The sequence below is a fragment of the Schistocerca nitens genome, chromosome 6 (assembly GCF_023898315.1).
Source record: "Schistocerca nitens isolate TAMUIC-IGC-003100 chromosome 6, iqSchNite1.1, whole genome shotgun sequence".
Classification (NCBI taxonomy): domain Eukaryota; kingdom Metazoa; phylum Arthropoda; class Insecta; order Orthoptera; family Acrididae; genus Schistocerca; species Schistocerca nitens.
This window is the reverse complement of record NC_064619.1, coordinates 588254261-588276544: the sequence shown is the minus strand read 5'-3', so window position 1 is coordinate 588276544 and position 22284 is coordinate 588254261. Positions and strand designations below refer to the sequence as shown.

At 46.7% G+C, this 22284-nt stretch overlaps 1 protein-coding gene across 8 annotated transcripts in view; it reads right to left on the bottom strand.

Moving 5' to 3' along the window:
- The window catches only part of LOC126262230 (protein grainyhead), a 333250-nt gene that overhangs the window by 39311 nt on the left and 271655 nt on the right, over positions 1–22284 (bottom strand). For all 8 annotated transcript variants that reach the window (XM_049958688.1, XM_049958685.1, XM_049958691.1 and 5 more), the window contains exons 8-9: positions 16624–16680; positions 8660–8758 (exon numbers count right to left, since the gene is read on the bottom strand). In XM_049958688.1, coding sequence (XP_049814645.1) covers positions 8660–8758; positions 16624–16680 — 156 coding nt within the window. The remainder of the gene's footprint in view (positions 1–8659; positions 8759–16623; positions 16681–22284) is intronic.

Below are 22284 nucleotides of genomic sequence, written 5' to 3'. Positions count from 1 at the left end.
TATTTTGCTACTATATTTCTATCGTTTCGTAAAAGGATAGTCCCTCATAATCTCAGTTTCACCGTTAAGATACCAAACTGCACAAATGGTTCAAATGGCTCTGAGCACTATGGGACTTAACATCTGTAGTCATCAGTCCCCTAGAACTTAGAACTACTTAAACCTAACTAACCTAGGGACATCACACACATCCATGCCCGAGGCAGGATTCGAACCTGCGACCGTAGCAGTCGCGCGGTTCCGGACTGAGCGCCTTAACCGCGAGACCACCGCGGCCGGCCCAAACTGCACAGCAGACAGCCCTGACAACATTGGCGCTGACGTGTAAACGAGAACTACCGCTCGAAAGAGACGAGACTCAGTACGGGCATAAAACGCCAGGGGCGCTGCAGTAGACTCACTTTTCTCGAGTTGCGAATTGAGACAAGAAAGTCAATCGCGTAAAATGGGCTTTACGCTGGCTACGGTAACGCCGCGGCTCGACGTCTGGCACGTTCGTGTGGCAGCTTACAGGCTCATACAAGTTTGAACCTTAATTTCTCGAAAATGCTTGAGAAGCGTGTCGAAATAAGGGGGGGGGGGGGGGGGCGTTTGAAAAGTTCGTGCGAAGTCCGAGAGATGGCACCAGCTTCGCGTATCGAGGTCATGTTTAGTTAGTAGCATCTTTGAAAAGAACGCACACCAAGTTTCAGCCATATTGGTCTATTTCTTTCTGTTTGGCATTCGTGTGAATCAAGGAAGTCGAGTGATTGTCAAAGAACAGACGAAAAATAATTTCGTGTGGTGATTAAACATTATGAAAGGGAAAACGCCTCAGAAGACTAAAGAGAAGCTTACGGTGACTCTGCACCTTCGATTAGAACAGTTTATAAGTGGTTTCAAAATTTTCGGAGTGGCCATATGAGCACAAGTGATGCTGAACGTTCTGGAAGCCCTGTGGAGGTTAGACTAGAAATCATTGATAAAATCAATGATATGGTGATGGATGACAGAAGAGTTAAGGTGCATGAGATTGCTAGTGCTGTTGGCATCTCGAATGAACGGGTGCATAATATTTTGCATAAACATTTGGACATGAGAAAGCTATCCGCAAGATGGGTTCTGGATTGCTCATGCTTGACCAAAAACGGAATCGTGTGAAGGTTTGCTAGGATGGTTTGAAGCTGTTCAGGAAGAATCCGTAGGAATTTAAGCGTCGTTTCGTCACTGTGGATGAAACACAGATACATTACTATACTCCTGAGACCGAAGAACAATCTAAACAATGAGTTACCAAGAAAGAATCTGCACCAAAGAAAGGCGAAGACAATTCCTACGGCTGGAAAGGTTATGGCGACTGGCTTTTGGGATTCGCAAGCGATAATCCTCATCGACTATCTGGAAAAGGGCAAAACTATTACAGGTGCATATTATTCATCGCTATTGGACCGTTTGAAAAACGAGCTGCAAGAAAAACGCCGGCGATTGGACCGCAAAAAAGTCCTTTTCCATCACGACAATGCACCAGCACACACCTCAGCAGTTTTGGTCGCAAAATTAATGGAGATAGGAGTCCAACTCGTTTCACATCCCCCCTATTCTTCAGACTTGGCTCGGACTACTGTTTGTTCCCCAATTTGAAGAAGTGGCTGGCGGCACAAAGATTTTATTCAAATGAGGGGGTGATTGCAGCAACTAATAGCTATTTTGCAGACTTTGACAATTCCTATTATTCAGAAGGGATCAACAAATTAGAACAGCGTTGGACATAGTGTACAAGTCTAAAAGGAGACTATATCGAAAAATAAAAATGGTTTACCCCAAACACATAAGTAGTTTTTATTTTTGCATGGACTTTTCAAACGCCCCTCGTAAAGCAACATTTACTATATCTAAGAACGTACGAGGATCAAAATCTGGGACCCGTTGGGTGTGCACTACACGTGTTAGCGAAATTCTGCGCTAGTGGGGCGAAATGGGTTCCTCGCGACCTGACGCTTCCTGCGGCAGCGAAACGAACGAGCGACAAAGCGCACCACGGATGTCTGCGACCGCAGGTCGGAGTGAGTGCACACCGCGCTGATGCCCGGCGAGCCGCTTAAAGTGCGCAGCGCCGAAAAGCAGCAGGTGCCGGCGAGCTGAGGTGAGGTGAGGCTAGGCCAACCAAGGCCGCTCGCGCTGAGATCATCGCGCCACGCCCACCGCGCTAACTGACAGAACTCATTACTGGCCCGGCGTGTCCTTCGGGCACCGTTACGGGGCGCCCGGTCGCTCATCACACCTACTCATTAGGCCAGGCCTCGCTGCTAGAAGTACAAAATTAATTCCTTCTGCTTAAGTGGCCTAACACGGCCGAATACATCTCACACGCACCACTCCCCCCCCCCCGTAATCTCGAACTCATCTCTGCGCAGTCAGCGCCGCCGATGCAACACGCGGGGGAACTGAACGTAACCCTTCTTCCTCCGCTCGGTTTTTCTTTCTTTCCTTTTGTCCGGTATTAATCTAGCTGAGCAGCCATCCCATTAGCACAATCAGCCTGCTGTAGCTGTGGGAGTCAGACAGCCATAGGTTGTTGACCTACGACTCGGTCGCCTTAATTCTCTAGTCGTAGAAGCTTTGAAACGACACCCTGGTCTCGGGATATGGTCGCTGCCGCATAAGGCAGGCGTCCAGGGTTAGAATTTGGCGCTGAGTGAAACAGTCTCATTACTGAATGTGAGAAGCGTGTCAGATAACACACGGCCGTGATCGAACAACACTTCTATAATATCATTTCTGGCACATTAGAGCATTATTACCAAGCTTCACGTAGACAGTTCTCGTATTTTGAAAAAGCGATATTCGTATCTTCGTACTGCCGTCAAGTTCATGGCTTTCTGCGCTTTTCTTAATTCAGCTGATGCGAATCTCAGGATGATTATTGTTACAAAATTGCATCTGTCCGCTCACCTCAATCTCTGTCCAATCCGTGCTGGAGTTACAATGACCCACTGTCGGTGGAAAGTTAAGCTGTAACATAGTTATGCCTCAGATGACACAGTTCATTACATAACTTGATCGCCGTTTCAGTCTTGAGGCATTCAGGAAACAGAAGATTGTGCGGAGTCATTTTAGGGAGTTTTCGGTTGACACACTGGTGCATCTGGACATGGATCGAAGTGTCCCTAATCACATCACATAGGCTGCTGTGAATCACATGTCCATATTATGCGATTTGTATTTGGAAGGCTACCGATATGTGAATAATGAAGGTCTACTTATGCTCCTCTCTCCTTGCAGTGCCTATTGATTTTACTTTCCTTTTCCCCACACCCAGTGGGTGATACGATTCAAGGGTTATACTACAGCTAAAGATGTATCTTTCAAGTATGCGTTGCTTGTAACACGTAATTCTTTTACGTACAGTTGCCTATTACATCAGGGACCACCAAAGACTGCGACACTATGAGCCAGTCTTGAAAGCTAGTGCTTTTGCATAGAAAACTTTTAATTATATATTGCTGGAACGTCACTTCTTGATTTCTCAAGTGCTGATACAGTCGAAAACACAATCCCCCCCCCCCTTTAAAAAAACAGTTTCAACTAATAATTTCCTCTTCGTCCAATTTGTTTACAGCGATTGTTGCAGTTTGTTTTGCATCAAGAACGGGGGGTTTATTATGCGTAACTGCATTAAACAAATACACATGCAGCCATTAACTACTATGTACCTTCTGCTCATTCGACGGCTAGGAAAGTCTTCGCTGTGCAGCCGGCCGCGGTGGTCTAGCGGTTCTAGGCGCGCAGTCCGGAACCGCGCGACTGCTACGGTCGCAGGTTCGAATCCTGCCTCGGGCATGGATGTGTGTGATGTCCTTAGGTTAGTTAGGTTTAAGTAGTTCTAAGTTCTAGGGGACTGATGACCACAGATGTTAAGTCCCGTAGTGCTCAGAGCCATTTGAACCATTTGAACCTTCGCTGTGCAGTCCTAAGCAGATACCGATCAGGTGGTGGACAAATATAAGGAAACGCCACAAACAACACATTACGATCCCTAAATAGGGACAGGAAAACTGTTACCATTTAAAACAGCTTCCAGTTGTCTCTGAATGGATAAATACAAAAATTCAAGTAACTCTGAGCACTATGGGACTCAACATCTGAGGTCATCAGGCTCCTAGAACTTAGAACTACTTAAACCTAACTAAGCTAAGGACATCACACACATGCACACGCGAGGCAGGATTCTAACCTGCGGGCGTAGCGGTCGCGCGGTTCCAGACTGAAGCGCCTAGAACCGCTCGGCCACTGCGGGCGGCTGATTTTCAAAGGAAATTTATACCATTCTTTCTGCAAAATAGTGGCAAGATCAGGTAACGATGATCGAAGTGAATAGCGATCACGCACGCTTCCATCCAAAGTAGAACACAGTGATTCAATAACATTGAGATCTGGTGACTGGTCGCCGGGGGAGATGCGATCATTCATCCTCGCTCTCAGAAGACCAGTCCTGGACGATGTGAGCTGTATGAACAGGGGCTCTGTCATCTTGGAATACAGCATCACCATTGGTGAACAAACATTGTAGCATTGATCTGACCAGCCGAACGGTCGTATAACCTCGCAGAGTAACCATGGGGCCTGTGGAATACAACGATATGTTTGTTCAAAATATCAGCGAACCCGCGCCGTGTTTCACTCCAGGGCCCTACACTAGGCCGGTAGTTAGAAATAAGACGCATCCGAACTAAAGGCATTCCTCCATTGTTCCGCTGACCACGTTTTATGGCTTCGGCGCAATTTTTTCCTCTTAGGGGCGTTTGCTTCACTGATGGGAGGTTTTGGAACTCCAGTTTTTTCTGCAATTCCCAGCTTCGTGAGCTCTCTTCGTGTTGTTTTGGTGTTGACAGGATTCGCTATTGCGACATTTAGTTCTGCAGTGACATTTGCATTTGTCGTCCCCTTATTTTTTGTCCCAATCCTCCTCAGTTGATGTCCATCACGATCACTCTACACACACATTCGTCCGCGTTGTGACTGAGTGGATGATGTTTCTCAGCTTTTCCGGTGTCTTTTGAAACAGTAAACACTTCGGCTCCCTTGGTTACGGAAGCACTGACCATGCGAGCACCATCAATTTGCCCAGGTTCGAATTCACTTAGTTACAACACAATGCACCGACAACTTCACAGAACACTGTGCCGAGCACAACTGACATTTGCAACGTATTGAGGGTAGCGTTCATGTGCTGTTCGTGGCTAAGGCGCAACTTGCAGGCATCGGCACTTATGTTCAAGCATACATTTCTCACGGTGTTCCCACATTCTTGTCCAACCCCTGTACATCGGGCGTCTCACAACAGATCGGCCGCTCATTTGCCCACTAGAAAGCGCAGCGTCGAGGGTGGTTGCAGGCAGAAGCTTCCGCGCAATGCCTCGACGCATATTTAGGCCCTGCGTCCTGCTCACGGTAGCTGGACGTGGTTCGTAAGCTCCAGCTAGCGTGCAGCGTGGTCACGATCGCTGCACGTATTCTTAGTTGCGATGGAGAGATTCTTCCGCAGTCCACGCAAGCATTTTGCTGGCTCACAATTTTAACAAAGATGATATGGGCAGACAATCGTATTCTTCATGGTTTTCTTTTAGAATACCCTGCTTGACTAAAGTAAGAATTGTCGTAAGTTATTTTTTTTGTGTGGAGAAGAGGAAATTGTCCGAATGACTAAGTCTGTATTGCTGGAGTGTGTAAAAGCGGAGTGACGTATTACCAAAACTCAAACTAGTGACCAGAAACTCCAACGATTTGTATTGTTCATTACTTGATTAAAGAATTTAATTTTAATTCATAAATGGAAAGTAGCTAGAGTTGTGCCTGAGATCTGAAAGGCCTCGACTGAAACGATTTTCGAAAGTGTCGTCGCTGAGCGGAAGCACATATTTTCTTCATCGCGAAAAAGGCTTATTTTGACAAATATGAGACTACCTTCAGCAGGACGTAATGTATCTAGTGTAGTCTACCGGGTTTGCCTTCGGGTGCAACAACGTCTAAATTGTCGAACTCATTCATCTTGCAATAAAAAAATAAGAAACACGACTAAATTGGACCTAGTGATTTTTGAAACGTGCCACATGTAAATACTCCTATAATATAAAACTGCTCCACGATATAAGTTTATTAGCAACATGCATGCTGTTCAAAGAAGCTAAAATTAAATGTTTTGTTAGCGTGCGGGTATCATACATTAACTATACGGCACACACAACAAAGAAAATCCATGTCGGAGACTTCGACGAGCGGTTGGGAGACGAACCACATATACTACGTGTTTGACAAGAGAATGAGAGAGGGACAGTGCATGCAACTCTGTTTTATTATGTGCCACAAAGACACTGTCTTGGCAACTGGAGCTTTGGCTTAGGAAACTTGTGGTGAGGGAGCCGGCAGGGCGTCACAAGCCGCGGCCGGAAGCGGCGCTGCGCTCCGTCAACGTCGGGCGGCCTGGCATCCAGCGCTGCCTACACGACTTGCCCATTACTCCACTGTGTCCGCCCCTCCGGCGCGCACACAAATTAAGATTATCCCTTCCTTCCCTCTCGTCCACCATCACGTTAGGCACTCCGTGGTGTCACTCGCACAAGTCCTCCATGAATCAGGGGAGGAGCGGCGGAGGAACGCCAGATCGGCCCCAGATCGTGGGGACGGCGCGCTGCAGTGCCAGCGGAAATGCCGGAGATGCCACGTGGTACACAGGCGGCGAGACGTTCACGGCGTCATGCTTTCGAAATCGCTACTGAGAAAGACTCGCAGTCGGCTTCCGCTTATATTTCCACGGAAAAGCGTCCGTTATGTAGTCTACCCAATGCAGCGGACAGGTAAAGTGGCACACACTCCAGTCAAAATCTGCCGGGTTTTAATAATTTAACACTGGAAATGAGGTGATTCTTAAGCCCGTGAATAAAACGTTTTCCACTGACTGTTAAAATACTTTTATTAGAAAGTCATTACCGGTTGTGCATCAGGGGAGACGCACCTCCAGGTGATAGATTTTTAAAAAGTCATGGCGCAGTATAGTGGTTACTTAGAGCCACGTCCCATCGTTTATAGTTTAGATAAAACCGATAGCATGATGGGACTTTACTCTAAGCAACCACTTTGTCACGCCACGACTTTTTATAATCTATGACTTGAAGATGCATGTCTACTGATGCGAAACTGGTAATGACTGTCTAATATAAGTAGTTTAACAGTCAGTGAGATGCATTTGATTCACGGGCTTAATAAATGTATCTTAACGGCCAATGCGGAAGGTTTTATTCGCCATGTGGAATTTCGGCTGCGGTTGCCAGATATCTAAAATAATAGATTCTTAAATTACATTGTACCAGTTACATTGATTCTTGCTGCAAAGATTGGGCATAAGCAATTTTGGCTGCTTATCGTGCAAGTAGAAAATACAATTTTAGTTTCGATTTTGATAATATTCTTCTTCGTCTTATGTTTTAATCCCGGCTTTTTTGTATTCCTTGCTTTTCCCCGATTTCATATTTCTACATGATGCATACAAAAATGCCATTACTTCATTGCCGGTTTTGTTTCCTTTACAGTTCTTACACTTGATTCCCTTCTGTTCAACACACTAATTACATTAAGGTGTGACACAGTTTGACTAGTGAGTCTGTGTCGTGTTCTTGTTGATGTACCTTGTGGTTGTACGCGCTATTACACCGACCGCATAGAGATTACACAACAGTACGATGTCGTAACTATCAATATCCACTTTTTTTCTGGCCAGCAGACTCAGTCCGTCTACAAGATGAAGGAATCCATATGGCTCTATTATTCTGGAGCTATCGAGTTTGCCAAGATGGTCAGTAATTCCTCTTATTGCTATTACCGGTGTCGAGAGATTGACGCTGCCATCGCCGGATCTTGTAATATTATTAGATGTAGATGTTTTACAACACTGAAAGTCACAGTCATTAATAACGTTACAAAATCTGACAATGACAGCGTATATCTTGGCAAACTTGATTCTTCAAGAATAATATAACCTTCATATCGCCAGCAATGACGGACGCAATGTAAAACGTGTATGCAATCCATAGGGAATTCACAGGGTGGACCACTTTGGCATGTTTTACAATCAAGGCCTAAAAGACGCCAAGACATTCATAGGGAGATGGAAGCCATGTCCTAGGTGTAATTATTTCCATTCGTCTAATAGTTCCGACTTCTACCACTCTGACACTCTCCGAAGTATTGGGTAGACAGGAATTTTTGATTGACATTATCTTCGTGGAGTATCCAGAAACTTCTTCGGTGTGCGTTTTTACTATCCATTTAACTTTTTAGCTACCTTCATTGCCTTTCTCTGTGATAGTTTTTCTGCTCCAGACCTGTATACTCCAAATGGAAAACTTCGTCCTAAACCCGAATGGAATGAGGTATCAGCATCTATTCATGGACTAAACAAAAAAGCAATAAAATAAGACTTTTACTAGTTTTACAATTGTTACATTTTCAGATCAGGAGTCTTCCACAAGCACGCATAATTTTTTTATATATTGTAACTGAAAAATTAATTAATGCTGAAGAGAGGAGATCTTAAAAATAAATTCTGCATTCAGTTATTTATCGATATGAAGGTTGCGAGAGCAGCATTTAGATTTTCGATAGTGCGAACTCTTGGCTTACTTACCTTATCGCAGAAGACTTTGATTTGGCAGTATCCCCTGTGGATGACTGGTCCATCTCTCGGGTCTTCGTACGTATCTATTTGGAGGTGTAGCGGCAGTCCCTGTAGGAATAAACAACCGCTTAGTAATCTGTAATAATAAGATGTTATATATAGCCTAATATAAAGCAAAGGCGGTTCACTGTGTCCTGACCAGTCATTGGTGTTCAGCTAAGGAGGTCGGACCCGTTATTCTTTAGATTTCGAATCTCGTATACGAATACGGTGGTAATCCCAGAATTTACGAGCGTGAGCTACAGACACCTTTTCCTGTATGAAATACGGCACTGGTAATAGTCCGTATAGGACTCTGCTCTGGATACGGAAACGAAGCAGCGTTATTTAGATGACTCTATTTGAGCAACAAGGCCGTGATTTAGCCCCAGAGCGCGCGCCGCTCGCGAGCCTTTGTGGAGCCAGAAAATCTGGCGGCGCGAGAGTCCTGACGTGAATACGAGAATGGAAAATAATTTAGAGACGGGGTCTCCGATCCAGCGTGCTCCTTTCCCGAGGCCCTCGGCTGCATTACAAAGCCGGCCGGCCCTGCGGGGGTGTCGCGCGCTTTGTGCGTCCATCACTCCGCCGCCCCGGAGTGACTCGCGAGTGATTCAGGACGCGGCGCCACAAAAGACTCGCCGCGAGGCGCGCTACGGTGAGAAGCAGACGGGCAGAGATGCAGAAAAAAAGGGAATCAAGAAGAAGAAGAAGAAGAAATAAGCAGGGGCGATGTCGCTTGGTACCGTTTCGTACTGGAAACTGGGGAAGCGCGAGAGACGAGCTTATCTGCAACAACCGCAGGTGGCCTCCACGCGGCGAGTTGGTCCTGAAGGTTGCGGAGGGGCTCCAAGACCAGTTTGGAGGCCTACCCGAGTCCTGCTCCCGTCCAGATACGAAGGCAGATACCACCGTGTTTACACAGCCACCGGCGACTCCGCCCGCGGTCCTGCTTTCCTTCTTTCTTTATTTTTTTTTCTCCCGCTTTCGCCACTGTTATTCTCGTTCCTTTTTTGCGCGATCGATCGTCGAGCACGTGAGGCGGCTGCTCACGGGTGCACTCTGTGCCAATCAGATCGACGTCGTTGCGCTGGGAAGGGATATTTAATTACGCGATGGATATCGGTACGTGGCGGACAGATAGTGAGCAAAATGAGAAATTTCTCCTGTAGCAACATCGAAGGAAATCTTCGGCAGAAAAGCTTCCGGGTAATTCTCTTCGCGGCATATAATCCACAGCCGATTGCAAGAAAATGTGAACCAAATGACGGGTACAGAGAATCTTTTGTGTAGCTACGCTACCATCACCGTAAATACTTTTTTTAAAAAAAATCAATATCTGGACAATGGGGCGGGATGCTTTCATCGTTCTGTGGGAGAGACGCACCTAGACTCAAGTAAAAAGAGCAAATCTAAAAGACTGCACAAGTACCAGTGCACTTCCACACAAGGAATAAGACAAAAATGTAGCTATTTCACATCCATTAAAAGCTTTATTTTTTATTTACAATAAAATGGGCGGGGGCACTACGAATGTAGTGCGGGACAATACATTGAGAATGTGGGTGTCGCGGGAGGCGTGCCAGAGATAAGTCCCTGCAGTCGCACTGGCTGTTTTGTGACGTTTTGCATAAACAGAAAAGTGGGCTGAGAAATGTAAGCCACAGGGCTGCAGAAATAAAGAGCGTGTCACAGCGCAACTCTGCGCTGAGGAAGGGTAGAAGCTATGGCCCTGCGAGGGCGCAAGTGCACCGGTGTGAGCCCTTTGGCCTACCTTTCTGCCAGCCCCCCGTCACTTTTAATTATTGGTGGTGTCTAGCGCGATAAGCATCTACAACGCGCACCGCCAGCTGCTCTCCCCCCCCCCCCCCCCCTTCCCCACACGCTGTGTTCTGTTAGCCGCCCATCAATTAACGCCAGCGCACAGGCGGCGTGACGCGTACATATCACCGAGGCCGCTATCTCCAATTCCTCTCGGTCTGCCGCGCGTTCTGATCACTGATCTGGCCTGACCGCTGCTTCGAGTGCTGGATAAATTAGTGCGCGCGGTACTTTTGTTGCTGTGGAGAGAGAGTTTCGTATGCGGACTGCTGCTACGTTGCTTACTGTCTTCGTCAACATTTGAGCCGTTGAGCCGTTGAGATCAAGTTTCAAATGTGTCCGAAGTGTACAACTTTCAGTCTGACTCAGTGGATTCTGGGTAACGCCGCTGTCACGAAAAACAGAGGTTCGTGGATTCAAGTAGGGGATTTAAGTGTACCGTTGGCATGTAACTTCTATACAGTAGTAGAATATAGTGAGGTGCTTACAAACGAAAAATCACGTGTCATATACTCGTGTGTTAATAGACAATTATCATCTCGCCCAAAGCGAAATTTCGGTTTTAATGTGTAAAAGTGCGTGGGCAGTTATCAGAACTCCTCGTCCAATCGCAAGTATGCCCAAGTGAGAGACGGTTACCTTGTTGTACATCTCAAGCTGATCATTGAGAATTTGTGACGGGATCAAGAATCGAATCTTAATTTGCTACTTTTCACGACCATTCGCTTACCCAATCCTTATTAACAGAAAAAAATCTGAGACCAGGAGGAATCGAACCTTTATCGTACAGATCCTTACCGTTGCGCGAAACAAGCACTTCTTCTGGATCGCCCAAAATTCTCATTATCAGTCGATATTTTCTTATATGTCAGACACAAGTGCCCCCTCCGATGCACATCATTGCGGTTACTACGGTAAGTAATAATTCTCATGTAAAATTCTGATTCGTGTTTTATGTTCAATATATGCAATAAAAACTTGCCTAATTGCTTTATCTGTTCAGAAAGTAAATGTGAATTTTTTTTTCACGAATATTTAACAGAAGCGACTGTGATTTGTCTTTATCTTCCTTAGGGTGATCGCACCCGTAGTGATATTCCGTGCGGTGTGGACAGTATCTTACGCGAATTGCTGAGGAATCAAAGTCATTCGCCAAGTGGTTACGCTATCGGACGACTAAGCGGCATTTGAATCTCAGCAGTTGGAAACGCTCCTTGGACCTTTGTAAGGTACACATGCTGTGCAGTGGGGCGATATGTATAGCTGAAAATGGTGAACACACTTCGTTTGCCGTGATCGCAGAGTAACATCGCAATTTTATAAGTTCCGTAAGATCAGATGGTAGGAGCATAAGGCTGTTGAAACCAGTCATCTCAGAACAATAAAAGTGTCTACTCCGCAATCGCGGCATACCAAGTGTGTTTTTCATTTCCGATAATATTTGCCTATTTTTTTGATACTCAAGTGCCCGACACTCTTGACAAATCTGCTACGCAATATCAGGCAGTCTTTCTCTTATGTCAAACCGAGAGGTCTCTGTGTGCGTCCGTTATCAGCACATGTCCATGCGCGTTCTACCCATGAAATACCTGATTACGGTATCGTGTAGCTTACGGGATGCAACATCTGCGTGACTCGTAATATTTATTCATTTTGACGAGACAGCGCTTGTGGGAGAGCAGATGGATGAGGATGGTAGACGTGGAGCCAAGGTGCTGCATCCACTCTTCGGAACACTAGAGACTGAAGGGCCTGCTGTTCTTAAGTCACGGTTCTGCTTCGTTAGCGATACTTTTTATGGAGCTTTTCCATATCGGAAACTTCGCTGTGTAATAACCGCGTGGTCTAGTTTGAAAGTAAAATGTTAATAAATATATATAAAGAGGACTTTTGCCTTTTTTCCTTTCCGTCTCCCTCCTCTCGCTACGAAATATCGATGCAATTACTTATTAGCATGCAAATCTGAATATTGAACATGAAGCTGAATTATGCATGACTCCACGCAAATTGCGCCATCAATTAAAAAAGGGAGCGGAAATTTGCATATCGAGCGAACAACTGCTTCTTTATTCATCAATTTGGTGTTCATCATCCTTCCACGCGTTTTATTGGGCGCGCTGTACGCCTGGCCCCTTTCCCGGCGCACAAGAATGCGCTCTAAGAAGTCTTTATTAGCCGCGCACCATTTCGGACAAACCATTAGGCGGGTATTTTATGGCGACATCTGCGCTTACAGGAGCACCTACATCGTCGGGCAGAAATAAGAAAAATGAAATGTGCATCGAAGAGCATGTCAAAAATTTATAATGGGCGAGTGCTGATAAGAGCGACAAAGTACCCGAACGCACTCTTATGTTTCCGAAGAGTTATCTCAAGCATCTCGAAGAGGTTCGAAACTTAATACTTGCAGCGATAAGGTAGAAATTACCGCTCGTTCAAAGACACAAAATTACACTTGGAATTAAACTAGCAATGGCGTGTATAACATGCGTTGGGTGCGTTTTCTCTGTGTTTCAGCAGATATTTGCAATTTCGTTTTTGCACTGTGCAGCAGGAGTCAGCCCAAACAAATGCCGCTCGTCACGTCTATTATGCGACGCCCATTGTCGACGGAAGGCTTCGGTTTGTTTCCCGTTACAAGGAAAATCATTTCTAAAGCTTAATTTAACGTGCCCATTCGGTAGAGCGATCCGAAATTAGTTCGACATTCGTTTTATCGATATGTACTCGTATTAACACGAACATTAAAACACAATGAACAACCGGTAGTCCAGCATCGACTCACGTGCCAACCTGCACCAGCGCTGCTCTGTCGCTGCCGCAGTACTGGTTATTCATAGTGTGTTCTGTGTTACCGTCCCTGATAGGTTAGCCGAGAGCGCAAATGCGCTGCTTCCTGGACTCGGGTAGGCGCGCCAGCCTCGGATCGAATCCGCCCGCCGGATTAGCGATGAGGGCTAGTGTGCCGGCCAGCGTGGATGTAGTTTTTAGACGGTTTTCCACATCCCTCTAGGTGAATACCGGGCTGGTCCCCACGTCCCGCCTCAGTTACACGACTCACAGACATTTGCAACACATCCGCACCTTTCCATGATTTACACTAGACGCAGACAGATGGGGTACTCTGATTCCGTCCCGGAGGGTACGGGGTGGCGGCAGGAAGGGGCATCCGGCCACCCCTTCAAATTAACATGACAAATCCGATTTAACCACGCCAAACCCGCGCACAATGCGGGACAAAGGCGCAAGCGATAGATAGTATTACTGTCCCTGTTAATACATATCGATAACAGTAATATCGCAATAGTAATCTGGGACCGCTCTATAAATGGGCGCGTAAACTTCCGTTTTAAAAGTAATTTTGTCTGTAACGAGAAACAAACCGATGCTTTCCTCGACGCTTGGCTTGCACGAAGCATATGATTTGTTTGGGGTGATCACAACTACATACAGAAAAACGAAATTGCATATACTTGCAAAACACAACAGAAAAAGCGCGTGACGACTCTCGGGAGGGATACCCTGCATATGTATGGGGTGTTTTTGTGAAATGGGGACAAATGGCAGGAAAGAACTCCTAAGAGGACACGGAAAAAAATATCAAATGGACATATGGCCGGAAATGTGTTCCGAGAGAGGTACATTCACTCGGAGGGGGAGATACAAGATGACAGTTTAGGTTTCAATGGTTGAAAGTGGACATGAGAACATACCACGCAAGTGGGAATTTTCTGTGTGTACTAGTGTTTTAACTCCCCTCACAAGAGGGCAGTGAACTGGAGCACCGTCATGTAGTAGCTATATTGTCCTGCGTACCACCAAAGGAAAGTCTTCCACCACGGGAATCAGGGACAGCGGCAGGTAGTGCTAATAAGCCCAGACTGTGAAGTGTTGTGGAAGGATGGTTGGTCCCCCGAGGAGGTCGCCAGTAATCTCCATCCATAAATTGAGGCTAACAGGCGCTGACAGTCTGCCACCGTACTAACGGCATTCTCGTTGGCCTAAAGGCGGGTGGTTTGAAGATACCGTTCCTCGTAATGGGGGCCTGATCTGTGAATAGGATGGATGACAGAAATTCCAGCACCAGGAGAGGCCTTTTTGGCTAACCAGCGACAGAATCATCACCGCAGATGTAGGTCTATAGGTAATCGTATGTGATACGGATAGTGGCAGTTGTCGTGTACAAGGTTCCACATGGTTGTCTGGACTATCCCACGGCCATTGGCTACCTGTATGGTGCTGATACCACGGTTGTTTACAGGTATCTTTAAAAAAAAAAAAAATGGTTCAAATGGCTCTGAGCACTATGGGACTCAACTGCTGTGGTCATAAGTCCCCTAGAACTTAGAACTACTTAAACCTAACTAACCTAAGGACATCACACACATCCATGCCCGAGGCAGGATTCGAACCTGCGACCGTAGCGGTCGTGCGGTTCCAGACTGTAGCGCCTTTAACCGCTCGGCCACTCCGGCCGGCCAGGTATCTTTCATCTCCACCCTCAAGTGGATGTATATTCCTTGGAATCCATTTCCAGACAAAAGTCCACATGACTTATGATAATGAATACAGACCGAAGCAATGAATTAAAATTTACACCAAGGCTGGGATTTGAAACCAAGCCTCCTGCTCACTAGGATGATGCACTAATCACTTCGCCGCGCTGGCATTGTGACTAACACAGCTGCATAGATTCCCTAGTATGGCTTCCTACGTAACACAAACTCCAATTCATTCATGCCTCAGCCCATGTATTAGGAAAGGAGGCGTACTAGGGTAATTCGTGCAGCTGTCTTAGTCACAGTGCCAGGTGACACAATGGGTAGTGCATCTGCCTAATGAACAGGAGACCAGGATTCGAATCCTGGCCTTTGTACCAATTTTAATTCATTACTTCGGCCTGTTTCCATTATCACAGATAAAGTCGAGACTTAAAATGTGTCCGGAACATACAATTTAATCCAATTAATATGTCACCTGTGCCTGAGGTTCCATGCTATGGTGCTATTTCAGTGTAGGAGAGTCCCTGCCAAAATGATACGAGTTAAGAAAGCACTCCGTCTTTAGGCCACAAGTGGCCCATCAGTACCATCCGACCGCCGTGTCATCCTCAGATGAGGGTGCGTATAGGAGGGGCATGTGGTCAGCACACCGCTCTCCCGGTCGTTATGATGGTTTTCTTTGACAAGAGCCGCTACTATTCGGTCGAGTAGCTCCTCATTTGGCATCACGAGGCTGAGTGTACCACGAAATTGGCAACAGCGCATGGCGGCTGGGTCGTCACCCATCCAAGTACCGGCCACGCCCGACAGCGCTTAACTACGGTGATCTCACGGGAACCGGTGTATCCACTGCGGCAAGTGCCGAGTTAAGAAAGGGAACATCAAAATGGGCAGAGGCGTGAACTGGAGTTTTTACTAGAGAGGGTGACATACTAGGGTAATCCGTACAACTGTGTTATCTACAATGCTGCGGTGGTGCAGAGATTAGCGCTTCTGCCTAGTGAGTAGAGAACCTAGGTTCGAATCCCGGCCTTTGTGCAATTTTTTATTCATTGTTTCAGCCTTTTTCAGTATTGTACATACAGCTGAGACTTAATATGTTTCTCGAACATATAATTGCATCTTTTGCTCCTTATCCGCTTAGGAATTGTTTCCTGCAGTTTGTACCTACTTAGCAATATCAGTCTGTATATGAATGTGAAATATGAATACAAAGTGACTCGTTCAACATCATTTCAATTACGTGTACATATGATCCATGGGACATAAAACTAGAGTTGACAACACATAATTATCCCTACTGCGCTTTCTTCCCCCCTCAACGACTGTGAAAGTTTTCGTACACGGCAATGAGAACGCACTAAGAGAAGAAAGAACTGAAGCAGCATTGTTGCATCATGTTGGCAGCTATACGGGGAGAATAACAATCGCGCTGCGGTCGTCGCCCCACGCTGTGGGCGCTCGCTCGCCCGCTCCGGAAATTACAGAACGCCGTGACGCTGAGAAATGCGCGGTCAGCGCACGTATGCAACCACTCCGATTACGGCGTCCAGATAAGTATCTAAATCACTCCTAAGTGCTGTCCGCGGGCGCGGGCGCAGTCCGACTCACCTTAACTCCCTTCTGACTGCTGAAGTCCGTGCTGAGACACTGCACCGCCACGTTGATCTGAAACAAGAGGAGAACACATACACAATGTGAACATAAATCGCGCCTGTTGCGGCGGCCAGCAGAATAATGGGTAATAGAACGGGGGCTCGCGGCGTCGATAAACGTGCCAGGATTAGGGCGGTGCCGGCCGGGGGGGGGGGGGGGGTGGGAGGCAGGTGCTCGTTACTCGGCGTGTCTGCCTGTCAGACCGACTCGCTCTCCTCTAGTTTGTTGACCGCAGTGGCGCGGTCCTTTCTGGGTGCGTGCTCTGGAGAATCGGCGCCAAGTTTCTCTCCGATAGTAAGGTGTGTCGCAAAGGGCGTTGTCGGTCCGTGCGTCCGGTCACTGGCTACCTGGTCAGTTCATTAGTGATCAGGGGTCAGCTTTCGAATTGTGGCATGTCTCAGTGAGCAAGATAAGGGTGAAAATGTACTTCCGATTTACGTATACTAGCCACTCTGCCATAGGGAAGCATAGGAACTGCCTTGTAAATTTTTTTGTTATTTATTTCAGCCTCAAAAAAATGACTCTGAGCACTATGGGACTTAAATTCTGAGGTCATCAGTCCCCCCTAGAACTTAGAACTACTTAAACCTAACTAACCTAATGACATCACACACATCCATGCCCGAGGCAAGATTCGAACCTGTGACCGTAGCGGCTGCGTGGTTCCAGGCTGTAGCGCCTAGAACCGCTCGGCCACCAAGCCGGCTTTCAGCCTCAGATCACAAAAGAGATATTACGGGTTTCACCTTGAAACCACGTAATTATCAAATGATCTGTCTAAGAAGAAAAAAAAAAAACATATCACCTGATAATGATTTGGTAATAAGTCGAAACCGGGAATAACGTATGAAATGAGATGACGATGTCATTCTTTGTAACAATAGGTCCACTACCAAAGCAGTCATCTTCGCCAGACGCTGCTGCGACTCCGATGACACTATAGTTGGCGACCAGGTATCAAATATACGTAAAATGATTTCTAGCAGCATTTGACCAAGAAAACTATGTTGGTCATCAAAATATTGTGCAGAAGCGTGCTACTGCCATGGGTCTGAACACCCGTAAATTCTTAAGTTACCTCACAAACATCTAATAAACTGCGCTGGATTGATAGTGGATTTAATAGGAACCCTTGTTCAGCAAATGTGCTTGTACACCTGTCAATTAATTTAGGTACTAACGGAGCAAAGGCCCATTTTCCACTATCATGCACCTGCTGCTTGAAATAGTGACACCGAAAGCAATTTGCCATGCCTCTTATAATTATTACACTCGTCATAACGTAACTATTGTGCTAACAATGCTTAACACTAACCTTGCTGCTGCATTTGAATAGGAAGTTGGCCATTAGTGGATGGAGAGACTAATAATGTGCAGTGAAAATTGCACATATTTTCTGAAAACATTTGGAACAATGCAAATGCACCACCACCACAACCACCACCCTCACCATCACCATCACCACCGCCGCAAAACACTGGCAGACAGCAGCAGCTGCCAGAACAGCTATGTCAGGATTGCAGCATTAAATTTCTTTTGTATTGGTTGCAATATTCAGGGCGAAACAAATCAAGATGACGAGGTCATACTGGAAAACACAACAAGACATACAAGACTCTTCAATTTTCTGACTTTTCGAGGTGCTGTTATAAAACCTAAACTAACCCTCGAAGTGGGCACCATATCATGGTGCGTTAAAGCCTAATTTTCCCTCAATTCCGAATGCATCTGAATACGTCGAAAATACATTTTCTAATCACGCCCTCAATTTTAGCCTCTGCACACAGTTGCAGAATGATTGCTCGCTTCTCCCTCGCAGTTTTTCGCAATTTGTGTCAAAAAGGCGAAGTTCGTCTGTTGCTTCGTCACCTCCTGTTATTTCTGCTGTACTCTTCTCGTAATGGTCAGGGGCTATCAATAAACCGCAAATTTAATCTGGCATCTGCTCATACTTCCGGTCGTCTTGCACGGCTCTATGGCATCAGGTACCAACCTCTGACACCTCCAAACCTTCCAAAACAAAGCAATCCGTATAATAAAAGGAACTAAAAGATACTTCCTCGATACATACATTAGATAACAGTTAAGAAAACAACCATTTACTCCCTTATTCAGAACAAATAAAATTTTATGAACAATCACAAACTTCGGCCCACGTCCTGATCCAAGTTCTAGGGAATTAAACTCTTGATGCTTCGCGCAGATGGCCCAAACTGACCAAAATACGACAATTTCCTTTCGAAGACCGTACTGTCCAGAATCGGTATGCTAATCAAGCAAAATCGCCGTGAGCATTAAAGCAATTATCCAAGCGACGCATCAGGGTGAAGTTATCCGTTCAGTAAATCGGCGTGTCCTGTTGCTTGAAGGGGTCCGTAACTGCCTACTGCACATCCTCGTCCGACAGGGATCATAGACCCTTCAACACCTTTTTTTAAGGGACCGAAGACGTGATGATCGAATGGGGAGAGATCGAGGATATAGGGTGCCTTCTCACTTAATGGATGAGGCTGGCCCCCCAGATCGACCGGCGGCTCGTGTCGAATCGCAACCAGCACGGTCGCTTTCGACAGACATGCTGCCCCATACACATTCATCATTCTTCGATGGATGTCTACCGGTGTCTGTCCTTCGGCAGCCAAGAAAAGAATAACAACACGCTAGTTCTTTTTGGACACAGTTGGTAATAACGTTGCCATAGCTCGCGTTTCCGCATTTGCCGCATGCACGGCGTAAAGCCACGAATGCCACAATGCTCCCTTTGCTAAATGTCAGAGCTTATATACCCGCACCCGCCAAGTTAGCCGAGCGCGCTAACTCGCTGATTCCTGGACTCGGGTAGGCGCGCCGGCCCCGGATCGAATCCGCCCGGCGGATTAACGGCGGCCTGGATGTGGTTTTTAGGTGGTTTTCCACATCTCCTAGGTGAATACCGCGCTGGTCCCCACGTCCCGCCTCAGTTACACGGCTCGCAGACATCTGAACACTTTCGCACTATTCCATGGGTTACACTAGTCGCACACTAATTGCGGCAGGAAGGGCATCCGGCCACCCCTTCAACTAACATTGCCGCATCCGATGAACCATGCCGACCCTGCGTACCCGCGGGATAAACGGGCACAAGCAAAAGAAAGAAGGAAAGAAAAGAAAGTGCTTATATACCTGCATCGGAGTCGCACCGCGTTGCACATACGCTGCGGCAAGACCATAAAACGAGACTTTATGATCGCTCCGTACAGTTACACAAATTTTTATCACTCAAATTCCCGTTTTCTATACCACTCTAGCGCAGTTTGGAGTCAGATGGTTAAAATGGAGAAAAATCAGCGCTGCCCTCTCGGAAGAGTATTCACCCTGACATTGCGTTAGACTGGCCACAGTAGACAAATTTGCTTCAGATTATTGTGTTGGAGGCTACACGGCGCTAGTCTGCATGTTTCTCCTTACTGAATGGGCATAGGCTGCCGTTTATACACCGGTCAGTTCGCCAAACGTTGTAGCAGACGCGCCTTGTAATAGCGATCTGTCTGGGAAGGCAGCCACTGCTTCTTGTACTAGATGTCGCTCGCGACTCGGGATCGGGCGCAACGCCGGGTGCCGCGTCTGCATGCCGGCACGTCCCGAAACCCGATAATGGCGGCCATCGTTCACGAACCGCGCGGCCCCGATAACGACCGCCTCGGCAGTCGTCCGAGACGACAATTTATGGAGCTCCGCCGGCGACTCATTCCGGAAGCGCAGGAGCGCGCGGTTGCTGGCGGCTGTGTAACGGTGCGGACGCGACCCGCCAATCTCTTCTAATTAGTGGACGGACTCGTGAGGCACGCTGATCGGCATTTGTCAACGACAGCAGCGGCGCACAGTGCGATTGTTCAGGCGGGGACGGCGATAGCGGCCGGGCACTCCGCTACTCCCCCGCGAGCCGCAGAAATAATTGGTAATGCGGCGATAGCATCGGCAGAGCTGCCGTGCCGTGTTCAAATATATCGGCGCTATTTGTTTACCCCGTGACGCTTGAGCGACCGCGCGGCTGCTGGCTACCGGATGAGCAGTTCGTAGCTGCCGGTCATGCCCGCTTGGCTTCACAGTGGCGCTCTGTCGGGCATATACCTTTCAGCTGCACTCCATTTCGGGGCTTTACTTGAGCGGCAGACGACTTAGGCGAGTGTATGTAGCGTGCCTCGTCGCTCTTGTAGTTGCCAGTGTTGTTGTTGTTGTTGATGATGGCAGAAGTAAGGCGAAAGGTGAAATCTAGTGCTGACAAATCGCCACAACTTTTGAAAAGCATCACCCCAGTGTGATGCGGATCGTACAAGGGACCATTTGCTTGGAAAGGGTAGAAAGCGTAACTTTTTTTGAAGATTACTATTGAGATTAGTTTTTTCCCTTGAATGGTTTCCAGTACTTGTCGAGAGCTATGAGGCTGTAGACACCGGCTACAGCCGGCCCACGATTTCAACACGATTTTCTGAGCTATCGTCCCTCCACGGTGGGATTACTGAAGAAGGGACGCCTTAAGGTGGACCTCGTTCACGATCCTCGGCCAGTCAGGTACTAAACCAATACTACTACCAAAAAATTCTCGAAAGACTTCGAAAATAAGTCCTTTGTGTTCGTCCACACAGTACTAACTACTGGATCCTGCATCACTCTAACGCACCATCCCATACTGCATTGTCCGGTGGGCAGTTTTTGACATCGAAGCGAACTGCATTGTTACCACAATCTCCGGACGTGGCACTGTTTGGCTTTTTTTATTTCCAAAAGTGAAGTTAGCTGTTAGAAGGGACTATTTTGAAACAGTACAGGGCATTCAAACGGCTGTAACAAGTTTTTGCTGGTATACTGGAAGACGAGTTTCAGAGAAGCTTCCAATAATGGGGCACCGTTGCAGTGTGCTGGCTGAAGGGAGTTACTATGAAGCTGATACCAGTCATGTTGGTTAAAAATGTAAGCAAAGCCGTTTTTTTCTGACCAGTCCCAGTACCTCGCGTATCATGTCATTTCTGGAAACCCAAAATCTACTCTGTAGGAATCAACATGGATTCCGGAAACAGCGATCGAGTGAGACCCAACTCGCTTTATTTGTTAAAGAGACCCAGAAAATATTAGAGCTCCCAGGTAGATGCCATTTTCCTTGACTTCTGGAAGGCGTTCGATACAGTTCCACACTGTCGCCTGATAAAGTAAGAGCCTATGGAATATCAGACCAGCTGTGTGGCTGGATTGAAGAGTTTTTAGCAAACAGAAGACAGCATGTTGTTCTCAATGGAGAGACGTCTACAGACAAAGTAACCCCTGGCGTGCCACAGGGGAGTGTTATAGGACCATTGCTTTTCACAATATATATAAATGACCTAGTAGATAGTGTCTGAAGTTCCATGAGGCTTTTCGCGGATGATGCTGTAGCATACAGAGAAGTTGCAGCATTAAAAATTTGCATCGAAATGCAGGAAGATCTGCAGCGGATAGGCACTTGGTGCAGGGAGTGGCAACTACCCCTTAACATAGACAAATGTAATGTATTGCGAATACATAGAAAGAAGGATCCTTTATTGTATGATTATATATGATAGCGGAACAAACACTGGCAGCAGTTACTTCTGTAAAGGTTGA